The sequence below is a fragment of the Maylandia zebra genome, linkage group LG16 (assembly GCF_041146795.1).
Source record: "Maylandia zebra isolate NMK-2024a linkage group LG16, Mzebra_GT3a, whole genome shotgun sequence".
NCBI classification, from domain to species: Eukaryota; Metazoa; Chordata; class Actinopteri; order Cichliformes; family Cichlidae; genus Maylandia; species Maylandia zebra.
In genome coordinates this window covers 31,595,215-31,612,865 of record NC_135182.1, presented here as the reverse complement: position 1 = coordinate 31,612,865, position 17,651 = coordinate 31,595,215, and the positions used below count along the sequence as shown (strand labels likewise).

The window sequence follows — 17,651 nt, the reverse complement described above, 5'->3', positions numbered from 1 at the left end:
GATATTCTGTGTGTACGTGCTGCTTAGCAACTCTGAATGAATGGGCGACGGCTGAACAATGTCGGGATGTCTAATTTTTTAAGCGGAACAACCTGATATTACGGCGCTGAGAGATATTTTAACTGGGCTCCTGAAAGATCCATCTCCCAAAGAGTCATTTAGCTGAGACAAATGGAATATTACAGAAGGTGGTCACATTTTCCAGAGTCGGTTATTTCCCTCAGTCATGGATAAATTCAAAGGACAGAACTGAAAAGGAGGCTGATATTTAGGAGGATACTGATAGAAAACTATACACACGAGGCTGATGACAATGCAGAATTTAGAATTAGTTTCAGAAAAAGAAAGCATAAAAATCCAACAAAATGTACTGTATTAATATTCTGCACATGAATCTCTAGAAGGAACACACACACACACACACACACACCTACATCATCGCAAGTGAAGGTTTATGAAATAAATGGCTATCTGCAATGTTCTCTGTGGGTTTGGAGAAGCAGGCTCTGCAGCAGATCCGTGGAGCAGATTATTATTTGATTACTCCAGAGAGCACCAAATAGGCCCGAAGCAAAACCCAGGACTCTGTTCAACCTTAATTTTATCAAACAGTGGCTGCGCATGAAGCTCTGGGACTGATTATGAATCCGGTGTCCAGCGGTCACATTAATCAGTGTGTAATTAAATGCATGGCGTCCCAGTCATGTCTGTGAATACCTGCCACTGACTGGTGTGGTGCTACAATTACACTCATAGTTTTACTTTTAATAGCAGAGGACTTGTCCTGTTTAAACTGCAAATGCTCAAGTTTACATTAATTATTGCATTTTTAGATTCAATCAGCAGCTTAAATCACTCTTCTTCGTGAAAAGGAATCACATCATTTTCACCTGAATCTGCAATTCTTTGTATTCCTACAGGGTATTTCGCTGGCTTTCAGCCAACTGCATTAGTTTTTACAGCCCTGTTATTTGCTACTCACACCAGCCTCATTTCCAAGCACGGGGTGGATATTTTCTGTGGAAAAAAGCTCTAAAAACCACCTGTACACCCTCAGCACCATCTGCTGGGGGTGGAAAAAGGAAGGTGACTAGGAAGGTGCTTATCAGTATCCTAACATTTGCTTCACTTCCCATCTCTTCCCAATGAAAGTAATAATGGGAGGGAGTGGACACCTTTATACATTCAGATAAATTGATTAACATATTATATATTCTAATTTGTTCAACTGATCACTCAGTGTGATGGTACATTATAGTGAATCAGCTCTACCGCTTGCTTGTTAAATCTTACTTTAAAAATCAAAAATTGCAATGGTCAAAATGTTCAACTAGACGTCAGCCTTTGGGTGGAGTTCTGGAGTGTAAGACAGCAAGATGACTTTACCTCCTTCCTAGCCTGCGTAGTTTCTGTTTGAAGGGTCTGACTTCTGGCTAGATCCTGTGCATGCGGTTTGCCCCTTTTCATATGAATTTGTGGGAGGAGACAAATAAAAGGGTGGTCCCTACTCATCCTGTCCAATACTTAGACAGTCCTTTCCTTTCCTCACCAACATGGTGGTAATTGTTTAAATTATGGTTCCCATTAAAATGTAAAGAAAAAAAGCAGGATACACTTTAAAGCAAGATTATCATGTCAGTTGGAGTTCATGAGCATGGGATGTTCGGCTTCAGTGTCAAAAACATTCAACATATTCAACTCAAAGCTGATGTTGTGGACCAATGGTGTCACATTGACTGTGTCCACTTTAGCTACATACCTGTTAAAACATCCTTTGAGTAATTCTGCAGTAGATGTCAGAAGGGCTGCTTTCTGCCCTGATGACACACACACAATGAAAATAATACAAGCTGTGCTGTGTGCAGGTAAAATGGTTGAGCTACTGAGGGGGAAAAAAGAGCACTTTTGGCTCCTTAGTCTTACCTTTAACTGAGTGCTAACTGACACGCAGCAAGTGAGGGAGCCAAATCACAGAAAGAGCACTGACTTCAAATTCAAATTCAAATTCAAATTTTATTTGTCACGTACACAGTCATACACACTACGATATGTAGTGAAATGCTTGGACAACTGCTCGTGACCTAAAGAGAACAAAAAAGGAAAAGGCTATGAATAAGATAGGAAATAAATATGAAAAATTAAAAAGGGTAAATTTAACTAGGAAGGAATAAAATATAAATTAAGGTTAAAAATGAAATAACTGTACAACACAAATTAGAATGAAGGGTAAATTTAACTGGGAAGAATAAGATAAAGATAAATATATAAATTAAAATTGAAAATAAAATAACTGTACAACAAAATACACAATACACAATATAGAACTATATAAGAATGTATGAAGAAATCTAAATATAAATAAATATATACACAATAACAGCAGCTGTACAAGTATTAACCGGAAATGAAGAATATAGTGACCAGTGTTGTGCAAAACCAAAGTCCAGAAAGTCCAGTGTGTGTGTAAGAACCATATGTGTGGGTCAGTACTGTGTGGTGGTGTGATTGAGAGACCGTATCGCCTGCCCGCCTGCTAGTAAGGACATGTAGATGGTGCAATTGGAGTGAAATGGAAAAACACAAATGTTGAAAATTTTCCTCTCTGGTAATCTTGTACTGAGTGACATTATAGCACCTGAAAGCAACAGTTTCAGTTTCTGAACCTTCTTATCAACAGGGATTTATATTTTGATACTTTCAGGGGGAAAAAAAGACTTCTTTCTCCTCAGTCAGTTGGTAATATGAGAGCAGATAGGACCCTGTCAGCGGCACCACAGTGTTTACCCAAACACAGAGGACTGTCAGAGAATCCAGAGGTTCGTGCTGTAGGGTCATTTTACCTTTAGTGGTCACTAACAAACCTAGCAAGCGTTATAATGGGCATGTACTTCTTATACGGTTTGCTTTTTGCATATGTTGGGCTGCCTGGACTCTTACTCTGTGATTTAGCTTTCCGATGCCCAAGCTGCACCGCAGAGGATATGATGGCATGCACCAAAGTCGATCCGCTATGTGCAGAGATTGTGAGGGAGCCAGGCTGCGGCTGCTGTCCGGTGTGTGCCCGGCAGGTGGGAGAGCTCTGTGGGGTTTATCTGCCAAGGTGCTCCACCGGTCTGAGGTGCTACCCAAGTATGGATGCTGACTTCCCTTTACAGCAGCTCATTCAGGGTTTGGGACAATGTGGACAAAGAATAGATGTGGATGTCTGGGAACATTTGAACCTGTCGGGGTATGGTAAGTTCTATGAAAAAACTGCTGCAAAGTAGTAGAATAAAGAAAGACCATTAAAGCTGCATTAATCTGTAGTTGCTGTTTTCAATCACTAAATCGCTTTTTATATTTAAATTGAATAAACTGAACAGAGAATAATCCCCCAAGGCTACATTGGCCTTACTTTTTAGACCTGGAGGAGACATGGATCTCTTCCAAACCATTCTACAGGGTAGGGGTTTTACTTTTTAGAACTCCTAGTGTTAAGACTTAAAGTTAGCTCCATGGCTACTTTGACAGGTACCTGGCAGCTACAGCCCATCACTGTCTGGGCTTTACCTCCACTAGTGGGAGCCTCTAATCCGGACTTCTTTTTTCTGCTGTTGGTGCCTTTTTGAACATTTTAACTAAATTATCTAACAGATAATCTGTGGAACTAACCATCTCGGCAATTTGTGCTTTGGCGAGGTATATTCAGTGTTTTGTCTGTTAAATGTTTCTGTGTTTGTGTAATTTAACTGTAAAGTTAATGAACACAGCTCATTAACCAAATTTGCTAGCTTTGCCTTATAGTGCTGCCATCCAAATACGTTCACTTCTTTCTCCAATAAGCCAACACAGTGGTAGCCAAAATGGTGGTGAAACTTCAAAATTCCGAAATCAAAACTAAAGGCTAAGATCAAGTCAAGGGAGAGTGTGTGTTTATAAGTAGTTTTAAACCTTGTGATCCACAAAACAGCATAACATTAAAAGAAGAACTGACTGCGTTACAGTCAGTGCGGCAGCAGCGGCTTCGCTCATGCGCTATTCATTTGCTGTTCGGACGCACAGGTGTGAACGTCTCCTGCTCTGATAGCAGCTGGGGAGGACTATCCTCCGCCTGTGTGCGCTTTGGCACGGGTGAGGTGCCCAAGGCAGCACCCGCTGCTTGTTGAGAGTAAGAGCGATACGCGTTTGCACGTCAAAAAGTCGTCATAAATAAGTCTCCAATAATATCAGAAAAGTCGCCAGATTTGTCGCTAGTCGCTTTTTAGAAAAAAAGTCGCTAAGGGGGTCTGAAAACTCGCTAAATATAGAGCGACAAAATTGCTAAGTTGGCAACACTGGTTATCTGACCCGGAGTTAGCAACATTCCCCAAGAACCCGAAGAGGAGAGTTCTGGCCCCTAGCCCTGCCAGTGTAGCAGAAATGATGACGGATGATGATGCAGCAGCAGCCGTTCTTCTCTGCGTGAGTAGCTTAATGTTGTTCGTGTGTAATTTATGTTGCTAACCACGTTATTAACTTAATGCATGTAAGGTGAACTAGCAAACATCATCATAGCTACATGCGGCTGTCTTCTTGTTTGATGGCAGATACTCCCTTCACCCTGGCCAAAAAGGCTAAAATGACCAAAGAAAAAGTGGAAAACAGCTAAACATGAGAGGTTTTTGGACAAAGTTTGTGTTTTCCATTGTTTAAGCACTGCTTCCAGCCAAGAGTGATGTCACAAATCCCCTATAGCTGCAGAAAAGGCTAACATTGTTATATTTTTACAAAAAAACAGCTGAACACGAGAGGTTTTTGGACCAATTTTGTGTTCTCCATTCTTTAAGCACCATTTAAAAAGTACCGGTTTGGTACTGGTATCGGATAAAACCTAAACCATACCCATCCCTATTCAAAACCTGGCATTAAGGGTACAGGGGAGGTCATTGCATATAGTCTTTACAGAGTTAGTACTCATGAGAAGTACTCATGAATCCAGACTAGATTTCTTCTGTCTGTCATGTTGGAGAGAGGACCTAAAAGCAGACGCGTACAATCAGGACTAGACAGTTTATTTAGGCCGGGAGAAAAACAAAAGAAGAATACAAAACAAAAGGAGACTCAGACTTTACTAATCAAACTGGGCAAAGCTAAACATTAAGATCATAGACTGTGAAACCCGGAAAGACACATGGAGGGAGGTGAACTGACATTCCAGTGAGGATGAAGGGGAACTCACACAATTTATACACATGAGGATGATTAGGGAAAGTGGAGGCCCACAGGAGGGACTAATCGGGCATAATAAGTCAGGAGAAATGAAGCTGAACACAATCCACATGAGACAAGGGACTGTCAAAATAAAACAGGAAGTGTCATGCATACCAAGACTCAGAGTAGGACTTGCAGGCAGGGATAAACAGACAGACTGGGGGTGACAAAGGATGAAACACAAAAAGAAGAACATGGAGACAGAGCACAGATACAAGGACAAGTGAGAGAGAGAGAGAGGGCGAGAGACATGACAGACAGGAGGGGACACCAAGTAGAAAACAAAGAGACCAGACCAAGGGAGCAGGAACTGAAACTGATAACACTTAAATAACTTGAAAATAAACTAGACACCTCTAACAATATAGCAGGGAAATTACCAGGGATTACCAAGCTCTACTATTTCTAGTCACAGGAACTAAACAAGAAAACAAAACAATATAAAATCCAGGTAATATGATCATTTCTCAAAATCAAAAATGAATTTAACAATATTCAAAAGGTCCAAAACACAGAGAAGTATATTAATTTCCTAGGAGTGGAAATCTAATTCATTATGATGTTAAATCACCTACGTCTGCATCACCACAGCTTAAACTGACACAGTGCTATATGTGATGGTCTGTGTACATCTGTTTTGTACATCCAAAGATTTGTCCTCTGTCAAGTATCTTCTGTACTGTGCTTTAACTGAGACTTCTCCTATATTCTCTTATACCTCAGCATGAAGTTATAACACAGAAGGAAAAACTTCACTGAGAATTAGCAGAGTCGAGACTACAGTTTCACTGCAGAACTCTTTTAATGTCAGAAAAACCACCATCTACATCAAACATATTTGTAACTATCCCAAAAGAAACAACCCAGAAATCCTGCTGGGACAGAGAAATGTTAAGCTTTGCTATCCCACATTACAGTTATTAGGGACAAAGGGTCACTATTGATTCCTGAAAATGAATGTTGACATATGCAATGTGTTTGGCAGGCAGTGGCAGACCCACATCTGTGAGCGCAAACCAGCAGTATCCCTCCAATGAACTCTAACATGTCTATAACCCACGTAGCCTCAAAGCTCTCGTATTGGGAATGCCTTATTTTGATGTAGGCTATTGTATTAAGGAGGAAATTTAATACACATTGAAACTTTTAAGGCTAGCATTCAATCATAAATGTCTCAGTGTCTGTTGTGAGCATCAGTGTTAGTTTGTTATTGGAAAAGAGTTTCTCTGAAGAAGAAGAAGAAGAAGAAGAAGAAGAAGAAGAAGGTGGTGTGACCTATTTATATAAACTGCTTAGAGCTAAATATTTATTTGTTTATCTTGCGTCTCATGGCTACTGACTTAAATGGGAGAGGATAATGAAAACAAACCCATTTCCAATCCTGCAATTTTATCTGAGCACAGTGCACTCGGGATGGGCTCTATGCTGTGATTTATCACCTTTGGCGTTCAGATCAGTTAAAATACAAACGAGCATTGTTTTATAGGGCAGGTTGCACTCTGTTAAGCTTGACTTTTCAAGCATGGCAGCTATTTAATATCAACATCTGTCTTTCTTTGTACCCTTCAACATCCACATTTCGTTAACTGCAGGAAAGATCCTGAAGTTTACACTCTCACTTTTCAGTTCAACAAAAAAACAGTGTTGCTTTTTAGGATATTGTGCTTATTTGATGTGATCCTGGGTTCACGTGGGTCCTTTGGGTCACTGAAATGAGCAGCACATCAGCCTGAGTAAACAGTCTAGAGTTCATAACCTCCTTGAGCTTTGCTGAGACTTGGTGCTTTCAGCAGACAAACATCTGTGTATAAATATGTAAAATGTGTTGACTAGGGACAAGATTTTTCAGTTTCCCAGTTTCAATTTGTTGTCCAAGTAGTACTGATTAATCAACTGAGCACTTTGGTTGCATACAGGTAGGCGCTCCCTGTGAGACGGGAGTATGCTTGCCAAAGTGTTGTCTTTTTATTAACTTATCTAAATGAATAGACAGTAACCAGTGCATGGAATGGGAAGTCTCTGCCAAGATATCCTGTACTACACTGTGGAAACCCTGGAAGTCCACTCCAGGGCGTCAACTTGTGCTGTTTTGTCAAAGCCACTGGGATGGCTCATTTAGGTAGAGTTTGTTCCTCGTCCTTATAATCTATATGACAAGGTGGGTTATAGCATTGGTGAGAGGTACTTTTCACTCCAAAATCATCATTTTTTGAAGTGCACTATAGTTGCACTGGGGTGTTTTTTTTTTGTTTTTGTTTTTTTTTTAACCAGAACCACAATCCCTTTTTAAATCAAATTAAAGTAGCTTTCACTTCCTAAACCCAACCAGTGAGTGAATGCAGGGTTTAAAAATGACTAAGAAACACGGAGTTAAAAAATTGTGGAAAACAAAGGTCACAACTGGATGGAAACCATAACCTTCTGACTCATAAACCGGTGAGACCCCATGCCATAGACACCTCAAAATATGGATATAGCTTTGGATTTTGAAAACTAAAGCCAGTGCAGAAGTGCCTTTACCATGCCTTTAAAGTGTCTCTTTAATTGCCACCAGGAGGGTATCTCCTGTGGTTGCAAAAAGACTCATAGACTTCATATCCGTAGAAGTCTGTGAGAAAACCAGTCTTCCCTCACCTCTGCACAAACTGTCCTGATGAGTTTACGGGCTCGGTCATTTAAGCTATAAATCCAAGAAAGGAGGTCTAATCAGACTATGTTCATTAATGACTGAATGAGGAATTAGCCAATCAGTGAGGAGTTTTAAGCCCATTTCCATCACCCAAAAGGAAAATAAGAGAGATGGCAGAGGCTTCAGAAGAGAACTTCATAGACCATCTTTCAAACCGTCTAAATTCCCGTCCAGGATACAGCAGAGGTTAAAGATATCAGGCATGATGATGATGTCAGAAAGGAGAAGTAAAGGTCGGTTGTAAGCATTTTACAGACATGCAGCAGCCAGTATTTGGTGCACTAAGGTTTTAGTCTGGTGATGATTGTGAGCTCCAGTCTTGACATCAAACCAAATATTCCCTTCCTTTAAATTCTGGACAAAGGAAATGAATTCACTGACTCCGATGAGGTGCTGAAGTCTATGGCAGGTGTGGAAGATCTGTCAGAAACATGGATACATCATTATGCAGCAATATTTGGATTAGCCATTAACATTTCAGCATCCACTGTATTTATGCAGGGACGATCTGTTGAGCAGCACAGAATGTTTGCTCAAAACAAATTCGCTTGACTTACTTGAAAGGCTGAAAGTCTGCGCTTACACTCCACAACATTATTTTAAGTCTGCTGCTGCCAACGGTTTGGGGAATTGTACAAGGGAGGGTTTCTCTAGTGGCCAGTCAATCAGTGATTGGGCTTGGCCTGAATGCGTTGCATCGAATCCAGCTTAAAAAACAGGCCAGAAAATGATGCATGATTTGCATTTAAACAAATTGAATTTCCATTGACATACTAGAGTTACTAGCAGTGTGTATGGTGGATACTGGATTTTAATTTTGATTTCTGCTAGCCTTCCCACAAATATACCAGCATACTTGCTCTTTCTTTTGCCTGTCTCTTTGATAGACTAGCAAATTTACAGACGAGGAAATAACTGAATCGATCACATATTCTGCTTGGCAGTGGTAAATAAAGTACCGGTTAAGTGCTCCAGTAAACTCAGAGAATGATTACATTTAAAACTCTTTAGATATGATTTTATGACCTAACAATACTGTGTAGAGAAACCCAGCAATCCCTTCAAGCACAATGGGAGGACCACAGAGATGAGCAGCTAAATGAAATTCACCCATTAATTAGAGCTAATTGGTCAGCCTGCAGTGCAGGGCCAAACATGTCTTCTGAGAATAAGGCCTGCTGCTACACGGTACACAGTTCTCTGAAGACAGTACAAAATCTAAATCTGTACATAGAGCTTGGACTTGGGGTGAAACCCTCCATGCATGGACAGGAGCTTCCTTGTCTTGATGTCAGTGGCTTCTATTTCCTCCTTTGGCCATCTTATTATCCTAGCAGGGTACCTGATCACCGGCAGGGAGTAGGTGTTGATAGAGAGAGATAATATATATTGTATAATATACTGAGATGGATGATTGTTTGTATGCATAAGCTAAAAATAAATGATTAAAGTACAGATGATTAAGATGGATAAAATTATATTATTTACAAATACGGGAAGTCATTGCATTAAGCTCATAGATGTGATGTGTGTTCTACTTGCTAGTCTGTCTATAAGGTGCAGTACTATACTGTAGCAGGCGGGGGAGCATACAGTCAGAACAATCCGGTTGTTCAGTCTGACGTCACTAGCCGTGTCTGGGTCTAAACTCCGCTGCAGGTTCATATATCAAACGATCACTATGGCATTACTGAGAGTTGAAAAACTGTCTAAAGTCTTTCATCTTTAATAAAATGATCAGCGTTCTGCTCTACCAGGTGTAACAATTGAGTTTAACATCCAGGCATCCATGAAAACGTAATTTATGACATTTAACGGAGTTAGAAGTTAGCAGGAAGTTAGCTCGCTAGCTTCTATCTAAATACAATATAGCATGTCCTGACTGCGGGGTTTTGGAAACAAATTAAAACGTACAGCTCTGCTATCACTTCCAGCATAAATGAAGACAGAAAACTAAACAGCAGTGACGTTTGTAGGGTTACTGAAGTTGGGCTAGCTGGTATATAATGATGTGCTACGTGACCGCTAGTGACACAGCTATGTTAGCATAATATAAACAAGCTAACTTTTTTTCCACTCGATAAAACTTAACGTGAGTTTTCTTGGTGGTCAGAAACAAATGTAATCGCATGGCAGGATGCTGTAAAAGGACCAAACTTCAGCCAGGAGAACAACTGAGATAATCCATCCACAATACGAGGTTAGTCATTCATATACTGTTGCATGGGCTGGGCTGTAGTTACATCCTAAGGTTTTAAAAACTGAGCTTAAATAAATGATTAGCGGTAATAAAAGCCGAGGGAGGTCAACGGTGATCACTGACTGTTTTAGGAGCTTTTTGAGATCAAATAGAAGAAAATACAAAACATTAAACATGTTAACAACACAAAAGCCATATTAAACGCAGACTACTTTAGACCCGGAAGTAGGATTCGTCGCGTCATCACTGAACAACCGGATAGCAGACACCTGGCTCCATTGTTTCCTCACTTTAACACCTCTACTCTTCCTAATTTCATTTTTGATTTTTGTCCCATGTCCAACAGCATACTGTCAACAATATCTTTTTGTTAAAATAAATATTTAATGACCACCAATTTGCAATGATTAAGCTGCACTCAACCAGGAAGAGAAACTCGTGAGATTGGAATCTTTTTACTAGAGTGCTACACAGCAAATCCAGCATGTCCAAATTAACACTGTCGGATTTGATTTCAACACTATTAAAGTGTCTATATGGGTCCACACCAGAGAGTGTTAATTTAACTCTTTTTGGAGAGTTGGTACGTTAACTCTGATTTAGTGTTAAACACCAAATCTGTCTGGAGTTGATAATTTAACACTTGGTGTTAAGAGTTTATATATTAACTCTCAAAGAGTATTTTAGTTTAACTACGTAAGAGTTATCTTCTAATTCATTCTTAAAAGCGGGAATTTTACTGTTCTGAACTTCTAGAAATTTCTTTTGGAACTAAACATTTACTAAAAAGATGCAATGGTTTTGAAAAACATTTATTCTGAACTGTGCACCACAATTTCAAAACATTTTCTGAAAGATGTAACAGTATACATGTTCTCACTTTCATTAGAATTGTGTTTATCAAAAGGTCTGACATGGTAAATGCAAATAACAGCATTCTCATCACTTATTTCTTCAATACAATTTGCATGTCCTTCATTCATCCCTTTGTGGAACTTCAACGCACTTCTGCTCTCCCCCATATTCCATCTTCACAAGCATATCCTGTGCGGAGATTGAATAAAAATTAGTTGACACTAATTAATGGCACAAATAATCCAGTAAACAATTGCAGCACAGTAAAAAAGAAAAAGGAATCCTCTTTGAGCCATTACTTGTGTAAAGTATTTTCCCAAAAGACAAGGACACAGGCAACAGGTAATACTGAACTAAATGTAAAACCTCAACCTTTTTCATTTTTACCTAAACCGTGTGCACAAAACTCTGGAGGGATCTATGCTAACGTAGAATCCAGTCAGGACGTCTGCTACTGCTGTTTGCTCGTTTTTTTTATTTTTATGGGCGATCGGTTTCAGGCTTCAAGCAGCACCGTTATACCAACATTTCACATTCTACACATTGTTTTAGGTGTATTTGACCAAAAGTTTGACTGAAAATTCACATGCAAGCTTTTTTCAAGGCTGTGGTATTTGCCCGCAAACAATACCTTTCAGCTAGCTAAAACAGAATATTATGCTATCACCGAGCAACATGGCTAATGCCTTCCACACAGCTTTGTCTTAACTCCAACATTCTGCATCGTCCCGGTCCCCAAAAAGAACCGGCCCAATGAGCTGAATGACTTCCGACCGGTGGCACTGACGTCACATCTTATGAAGACTCTAGAGCGGCTCTTCCTCAACCTCCTCCGACCACAAGTACAACATGCCCAGGACCCACTACAGTTTGCATACAAGGCGGGTGTCGGAGTGGAGGATGCCATCCTGTACCTCCTACACAGAGCCCACTCACACCTGGATGGGGGAAAAGGCACGGTCAGGATCCTGTTTCTTGACTTTTCCAGTGCCTTTAATACCATCCGGCCCTGTATGCTTCAGGAAAAACTGAACAGGATGGAGGTGGACCCCTGCCTGGTGGCTTGGATCTCCGACTACCTCACCGACAGACCACAGTACGTCAGGCTGAAGGACATCACGTCTGACACTGTGGTCAGCAGCACAGGAGCACCACAGGGAACTGTGCTGTCCCCTCTTCTCTTCACCCTGTACACCTCTGACTTCTGCTACAACTCTGAATTATGCCATATTCAGAAGTTTGCAGATGACACGGCCATCATGGGGTGTATCTGGGATGATCAGGAAGAGGAGTACAGAAGTCTGGTGAGGAACTTTGTCGCATGGAGTCACACAAACCACCTGCAACTCAACACCTCAAAGACTAAGGAACTGGTTGTGGACTTCGGGAGGTCCAGAGAAGGTCCACTGCCGGTTCAGATAGAGGGGGAGGAGGTGGAGGTGGTCAACAAGTACAAGTACCTCGGGCTGTGGGTGGACAATAAACTGGACTGGTCATGCAACACAGAGCACCTGTATAAAAAAGCCCAAAGCCGACTGTACTTCCTCAGGAGGCTGAGGTCTTTTAACATCTGCAGGAAGCTCCTGAGGATGTTTTACCAGTCAGTGGTTGCTGGAGTTTTCTATGCTGTGGTGTGCTGGGGGAGCAGCACAGCAAAGAAGGACTCATCCAGGCTGGAGAAACTGATCAGGAGGGCTAGCTCTGTGGTCGGCATGAAGCTGGACACTCTGGTGACAGTGGCAGAGAAAAGGACATTAAAGAAACTGCTGGACATTATGAACAATGCTGGGCATCCTCTGCACACGGCCATAAACAATCAGAAGAGTCTGTTCAGTGACAGGTTGCTTCTCCCCAAGACAAGAACTAACAGACTTAAAAACTCCTTTGTCCCACACGCCATCAGACTGTTTAACTCCTCTCTGGAGGGGAGAGGGAGGGGAAACAGGTGGACAAAGGAGGGGGGAACAACTAAGCTGTAGTGCCTCTTCACCTCACTGTACAATACCTTGTGCAATACTTTTTGTAAATAGTCAACAGTGCAATAGACTCAATACTTGAAATGTGCAATTCACTTGTATTTTTATTTTTTATTCCTATTTATTCTATTTATCCCCTTTGTATATTTTATTTATATTTGTCTCTGTATTTATATATGTGTGTGTGTGTGTGTGTGTGTGTGCGTGTGTGTGTGTGTGTGTGTGTGTGTGTATATATATATATATAACAATTCTGTAACTGTAACTTCGGTCGTTGCTGTGCTTTTTTTGGAAGTCGAATTTCCCAGAGGAACCCACCCGAGGGATTAATAAAGTTCTATCTTATCTTATCTTATCTTATCTCTTAAAGAGCCACAGAAGTAAAAGCTCATAATAATAATTGAAACAATCTTTGAAAGAATGACTTACCAAGCATGGCAAACAACTCAAATATGTAGAGCAAAATGTTCTGAAACGGCTTCACTTCAGCTTCGATTGGAGCCGTGCTGGAGGCGGAGTCTGTGAATTTACTCTATTGGTGTCATAGCCCCTCTAGGAGTTCAGAGTTAAGAGGTCAAGAGTTAATGTTTCCATTGTAACACCTCCAGATTTGACAGAGAAACACTCATTTTTAACACTCGATTTTAACTACTATCATTTTACACCTCAGAGTTACATTAAAAGAATGTGACTCTGCTTAGAGTAAAATTAACTCTACTTTTGCAAGAAGACTATTAACACCAAAACATTTAACACTTTTGAATTTGCTGTGTATGCACAGAAATGTGCTTGTATTATTTTGGTGATGCAAAAAATATAAAAATGTTGTTATACTTTATTCTAATCTGAGTGTTTTACACTGCTGTAACTGCAGCTGATAGGACACGTAGAGAACACAGTGGAGGGTAGAACACACAGCAGGAATACCTGTTCAATCAACACTGATTTGACTTTGATCTTTGATTTCCATGTCTCCCTCATCAGGTTGTGGCATCCAGTTTAAAGTTTCAGAGTTCTGATGTGTAGCCAGAGTTCTCATGTTGGCAGCCAAAACCTTCCCCTAACCACAACCATGAATTAACCATTGTTTTATTATCATAACCATCTACCCCTACCCATTCATTCAACACATCGGTGGGTTGGACAGAATCATCCAATAGTGACGTTCATAAAACCACTCAGACCGCCAGTCGTCAACTGAAAAATCCCCACTGCGCAAAGCACAAACCTGTTTTGCACTTTCCTTGTGCTTCTGTTTATTTCTCTCTCCTTGTCTCTTCTTTGTGGCGTCGGTGGTCTTAGACTGCCCTTTATGGCCTGAAGGGGTTCCTCTGCTGAGACTTGCTGCTTCTCCTTCACTCACACTCTATGGTCTTTAATTATTCTGTGTCGATTTGTGCTGCACACAGTAGAATGTGTGAAAAGTTAAAGCTATAACAGATCACTTTGGGTGGGAGTTGCATGTGGGTGCCTGCAAACCTGAGAAAACTCCCTCTGAGGTGTAAATAGCCCTCTCTCCTTCTCTTTCATATCTTAAAGCACATTGAGAAGTTGCAGCTTGCATACTGCATTAATTATCAGATTAAGATTCAGAAAACATATAAAGTTTGTCAAACATAATATTCTGATGTCTTCAGATTAAACTATGCAATAGATGCATCTTCACCAGCAACATTCTGCCTCCAAATGAATGCTCACAGCACTGCCTGTATAGCAATATATTATACTGCACTTTGAACTAAAGTGTTTGCAAAAGGTTGCCTCTGTGTTTGCATGGAGGCACACAGAGTGATGTTAACATTTGCTTCTGACTACCAGGCAAAAAGAAGTCCGAAGTTCATTCTTTTAATCTGTTTTTTGTTAAACCTGAGAACCTTCTCCACCTTGCCCTACCACAGCAGTAATGTGCAGCTTCCACAATGACTGACTGAAGTGCTTGTTTAAACACTGCCTAAGCTCACAGGCTATGGAACAACAAGGCGAGGGATACTTTTCCCCCCTAAGTCTGTACAGAGTTAGTGTAATTTTTAAAAAATCAGCCACAAAATTAAAATCTCATCCCTGATATTTTGTTGGTCACGCTGCCAAAACCACTCTGAGCAATTGCATTGAGAACCGCACCTCTGGAGTTTGTGGTGGTGTTCTGCACTAAAACATTGTCAACAAATAGTTTATTTGTTGGGGTTGGGGTGGGGACTCCATGAATCTGCATACTCTAGCTGTTCCATCAGATTAGAAGCAGGGAGGCCAGGTTAATGTCTTGGGGTATTTTTCATGTGCTTTTTCATGATTTTCTGCATTGCTCTGCTGTGGGAAAGTGCTGCTGCTGCAGAATATGGCACAATCAAGAAGTGTGTGTTTGGACTGCAAGACCGACAAAGGAGCATTCGCACATCTTCAGATCGCTCTCAGTGTAAAATGTAATTGTTCCCAGAACTTAAAAAGTACAGCATACTTAAGATGACTAAGTTTAGGCAACCTAGTCATTGTGAGCTTGGTAAGTTTCATGTATAGTGGGGTCTTTTATTTTGAAACATGATTATTCCTGTGTCTGACTTCCTGCCTTGCTCATCTGCTCTGTGCATCTTGGTGTGGCTTCTCTCAAAACTAGAACTGGTCCAGTTTGATTGATAAAATGGTGCATTTGATAGAGTGAAGAGCTGCTTCTGGAATACATTGCATTCGGTGAAATTGTAAGCGTTTTGTTGTGTTGGTATTGTCAGCTCAGAGTTCAGGGATGGAATATAAGCCTGCAGTTATTCAACAAACGTATCTTAAGCTTTAATGTCTTGGATATTAGTTGTATTTAGTAAAGTTACTTAAAACAAAACAAAACAAAAACAAACATGTCACACTGGCATAAAGACTATAACATGTCTCTGGCCTTTCTCTGCAAGATACATTTTGGTAAGAACTGACCTAAAACCTCTTTAACAGAAGTGACCAGTAGATATATTGGATCACACCACCTGCACATGAGCGTATGCATGCAACACAACTGCATAAAAAATCTGCCAAACCCTCCGTGTTACTGGAGTCTTGAGCAGTGAAATGCTCTCACGCCTCCTCACCTGCATAGTTTCTCTGCTGTCTGGTGGGTTTTCTCAGAGTTTTTTCCACCGTTAAACAGAGTTAATGAGAAGCTGTGAAAAAGTGAAGCCGCAGGTTCTACTTCTTAATTAATGGCATCAAGTATATTTAGTAAAGCTCCTGGAGAAACTGAAGAGTTGGGCATCAACTGAAATGAGTTTTAAGGTTATTTCTTAAATGCAATTTTTAAATAAATGATAAATATTCTTGAAGCAATCACATATAAACAACATTCTGGGGGTAAGTTTACAATGAATATATCAGCACCCGAGAGCCTGTTTTGAAAAATAATTGACTTTGACCTTTTTGCCTCTTAAGCCTGACAATCAGTGTAGAAGCACCAAAAGTTTCCTGTTAACAACTACAAAGGCAGCTTCATTGCTTAAAATGACACACAGCCACATAGAAGAGTTGAAAGAGAGAGCTTACTGTAAAAGGTCTGAAGGGGATCTTCATTATTCTGTTTCTTTTTGTACATTTGCCAGCTGTAAAGTGTTTGAAGTGGTTGGGACTTAAGAGGAACCATTTACACAGACAGTGGGTTTAAAGTAGTCCACTTTCTTGGACGTCAAAGCCCAGTCAATTTGAGACCAGCTCTGCTATATTACTCATTCTGTGCTATGAGAGGACTGTGAAAGCTTCACATCGAGGCAATACCCAAAGCCAACACTGCAAACAGCTCGAGACAGGTAGTTTCTATGGCGCTGAAGACAGAATCAACAATACAGTATTGTGATGACAGCTGTTGGCTAAAGACAAGTTTGGGGTTTTTTCTGCTTGAAAATGCAGTCATGAGTTCCTATAAGTGTCTGTAGAGGCAGTTCAAACACAACTGCAGAAAAGTGTTTACAAGCTGTGTATCTACCTTATTTAACTCAACCACAACACAGCATTCCTGCTTCATTCACTTTTGCATTGCTAAGGGGAAATAATGCTTTACATTACCCATCCATCCATTTTCTTCCACTAACATTTATGTTGTGAAGCTATAAAATGCTTTTATGTGTTTCTGACGGCAGATATCATTTCTTCTTAAAAGCAAGCCCTTGCTTGATGTGCCCTGCAAAACCTTCCCAAGTCAAAGATTCCTTCACAGTTCATGAATATCTTAACAAAACTTGGAACAAAAGTCTGAATTTGTATGCTGAAGTGGAGGTTGGAAGCTTTTACATGTAGTCAACACTGACAGATTGTAGGGAATTTAATTTGACCGCTTGAAACTTAAGGACTCATTTATGGTCACAGTCTGTCCATGTGGAGCTCACATGTGAATCTTTCCAATCTCGATAAGAAGACGATTTTGGCTTGAGGGATAGTAACGCTGGTCAACCAGTCTGTCCAGTACTGTTGCAAATAAAAATATACCACTAAAGATTGGATGGATTACAGTGAAATTTGGTCCATCCATCCACCCTTCCACTTATTCCGTTTTGTTTACAAGCCAGTGGATGTTTTTGCTGGTCTAAGGTCTTCCCCAGGGTTTCCTCTTGGTTGGACATCTCACTTTGGAAGCACGCTAGAGAGATTCCCAAACAGCCTCAGCTGACTCCCTTTGACATAGAGTATCACAGGCTTTACCTCCAGCCCCTCTTGAACAACTGAGCTCTGCCTC

General features: G+C 40.5%; 1 protein-coding gene across 1 annotated transcript in view; it reads left to right on the top strand.

Moving 5' to 3' along the window:
* The first annotated feature begins 2,659 nt into the window (after positions 1-2,659).
* LOC101469762 (insulin-like growth factor-binding protein 2-B) overlaps positions 2,660-17,651 on the top strand; it is a 28,264-nt gene continuing 13,272 nt past the window's right edge. The window contains exon 1 of the mRNA XM_004559161.6: positions 2,660-3,234. Coding sequence (XP_004559218.1) covers positions 2,877-3,234 — 358 coding nt within the window. The 5' untranslated portion in view covers positions 2,660-2,876. The remainder of the gene's footprint in view (positions 3,235-17,651) is intronic.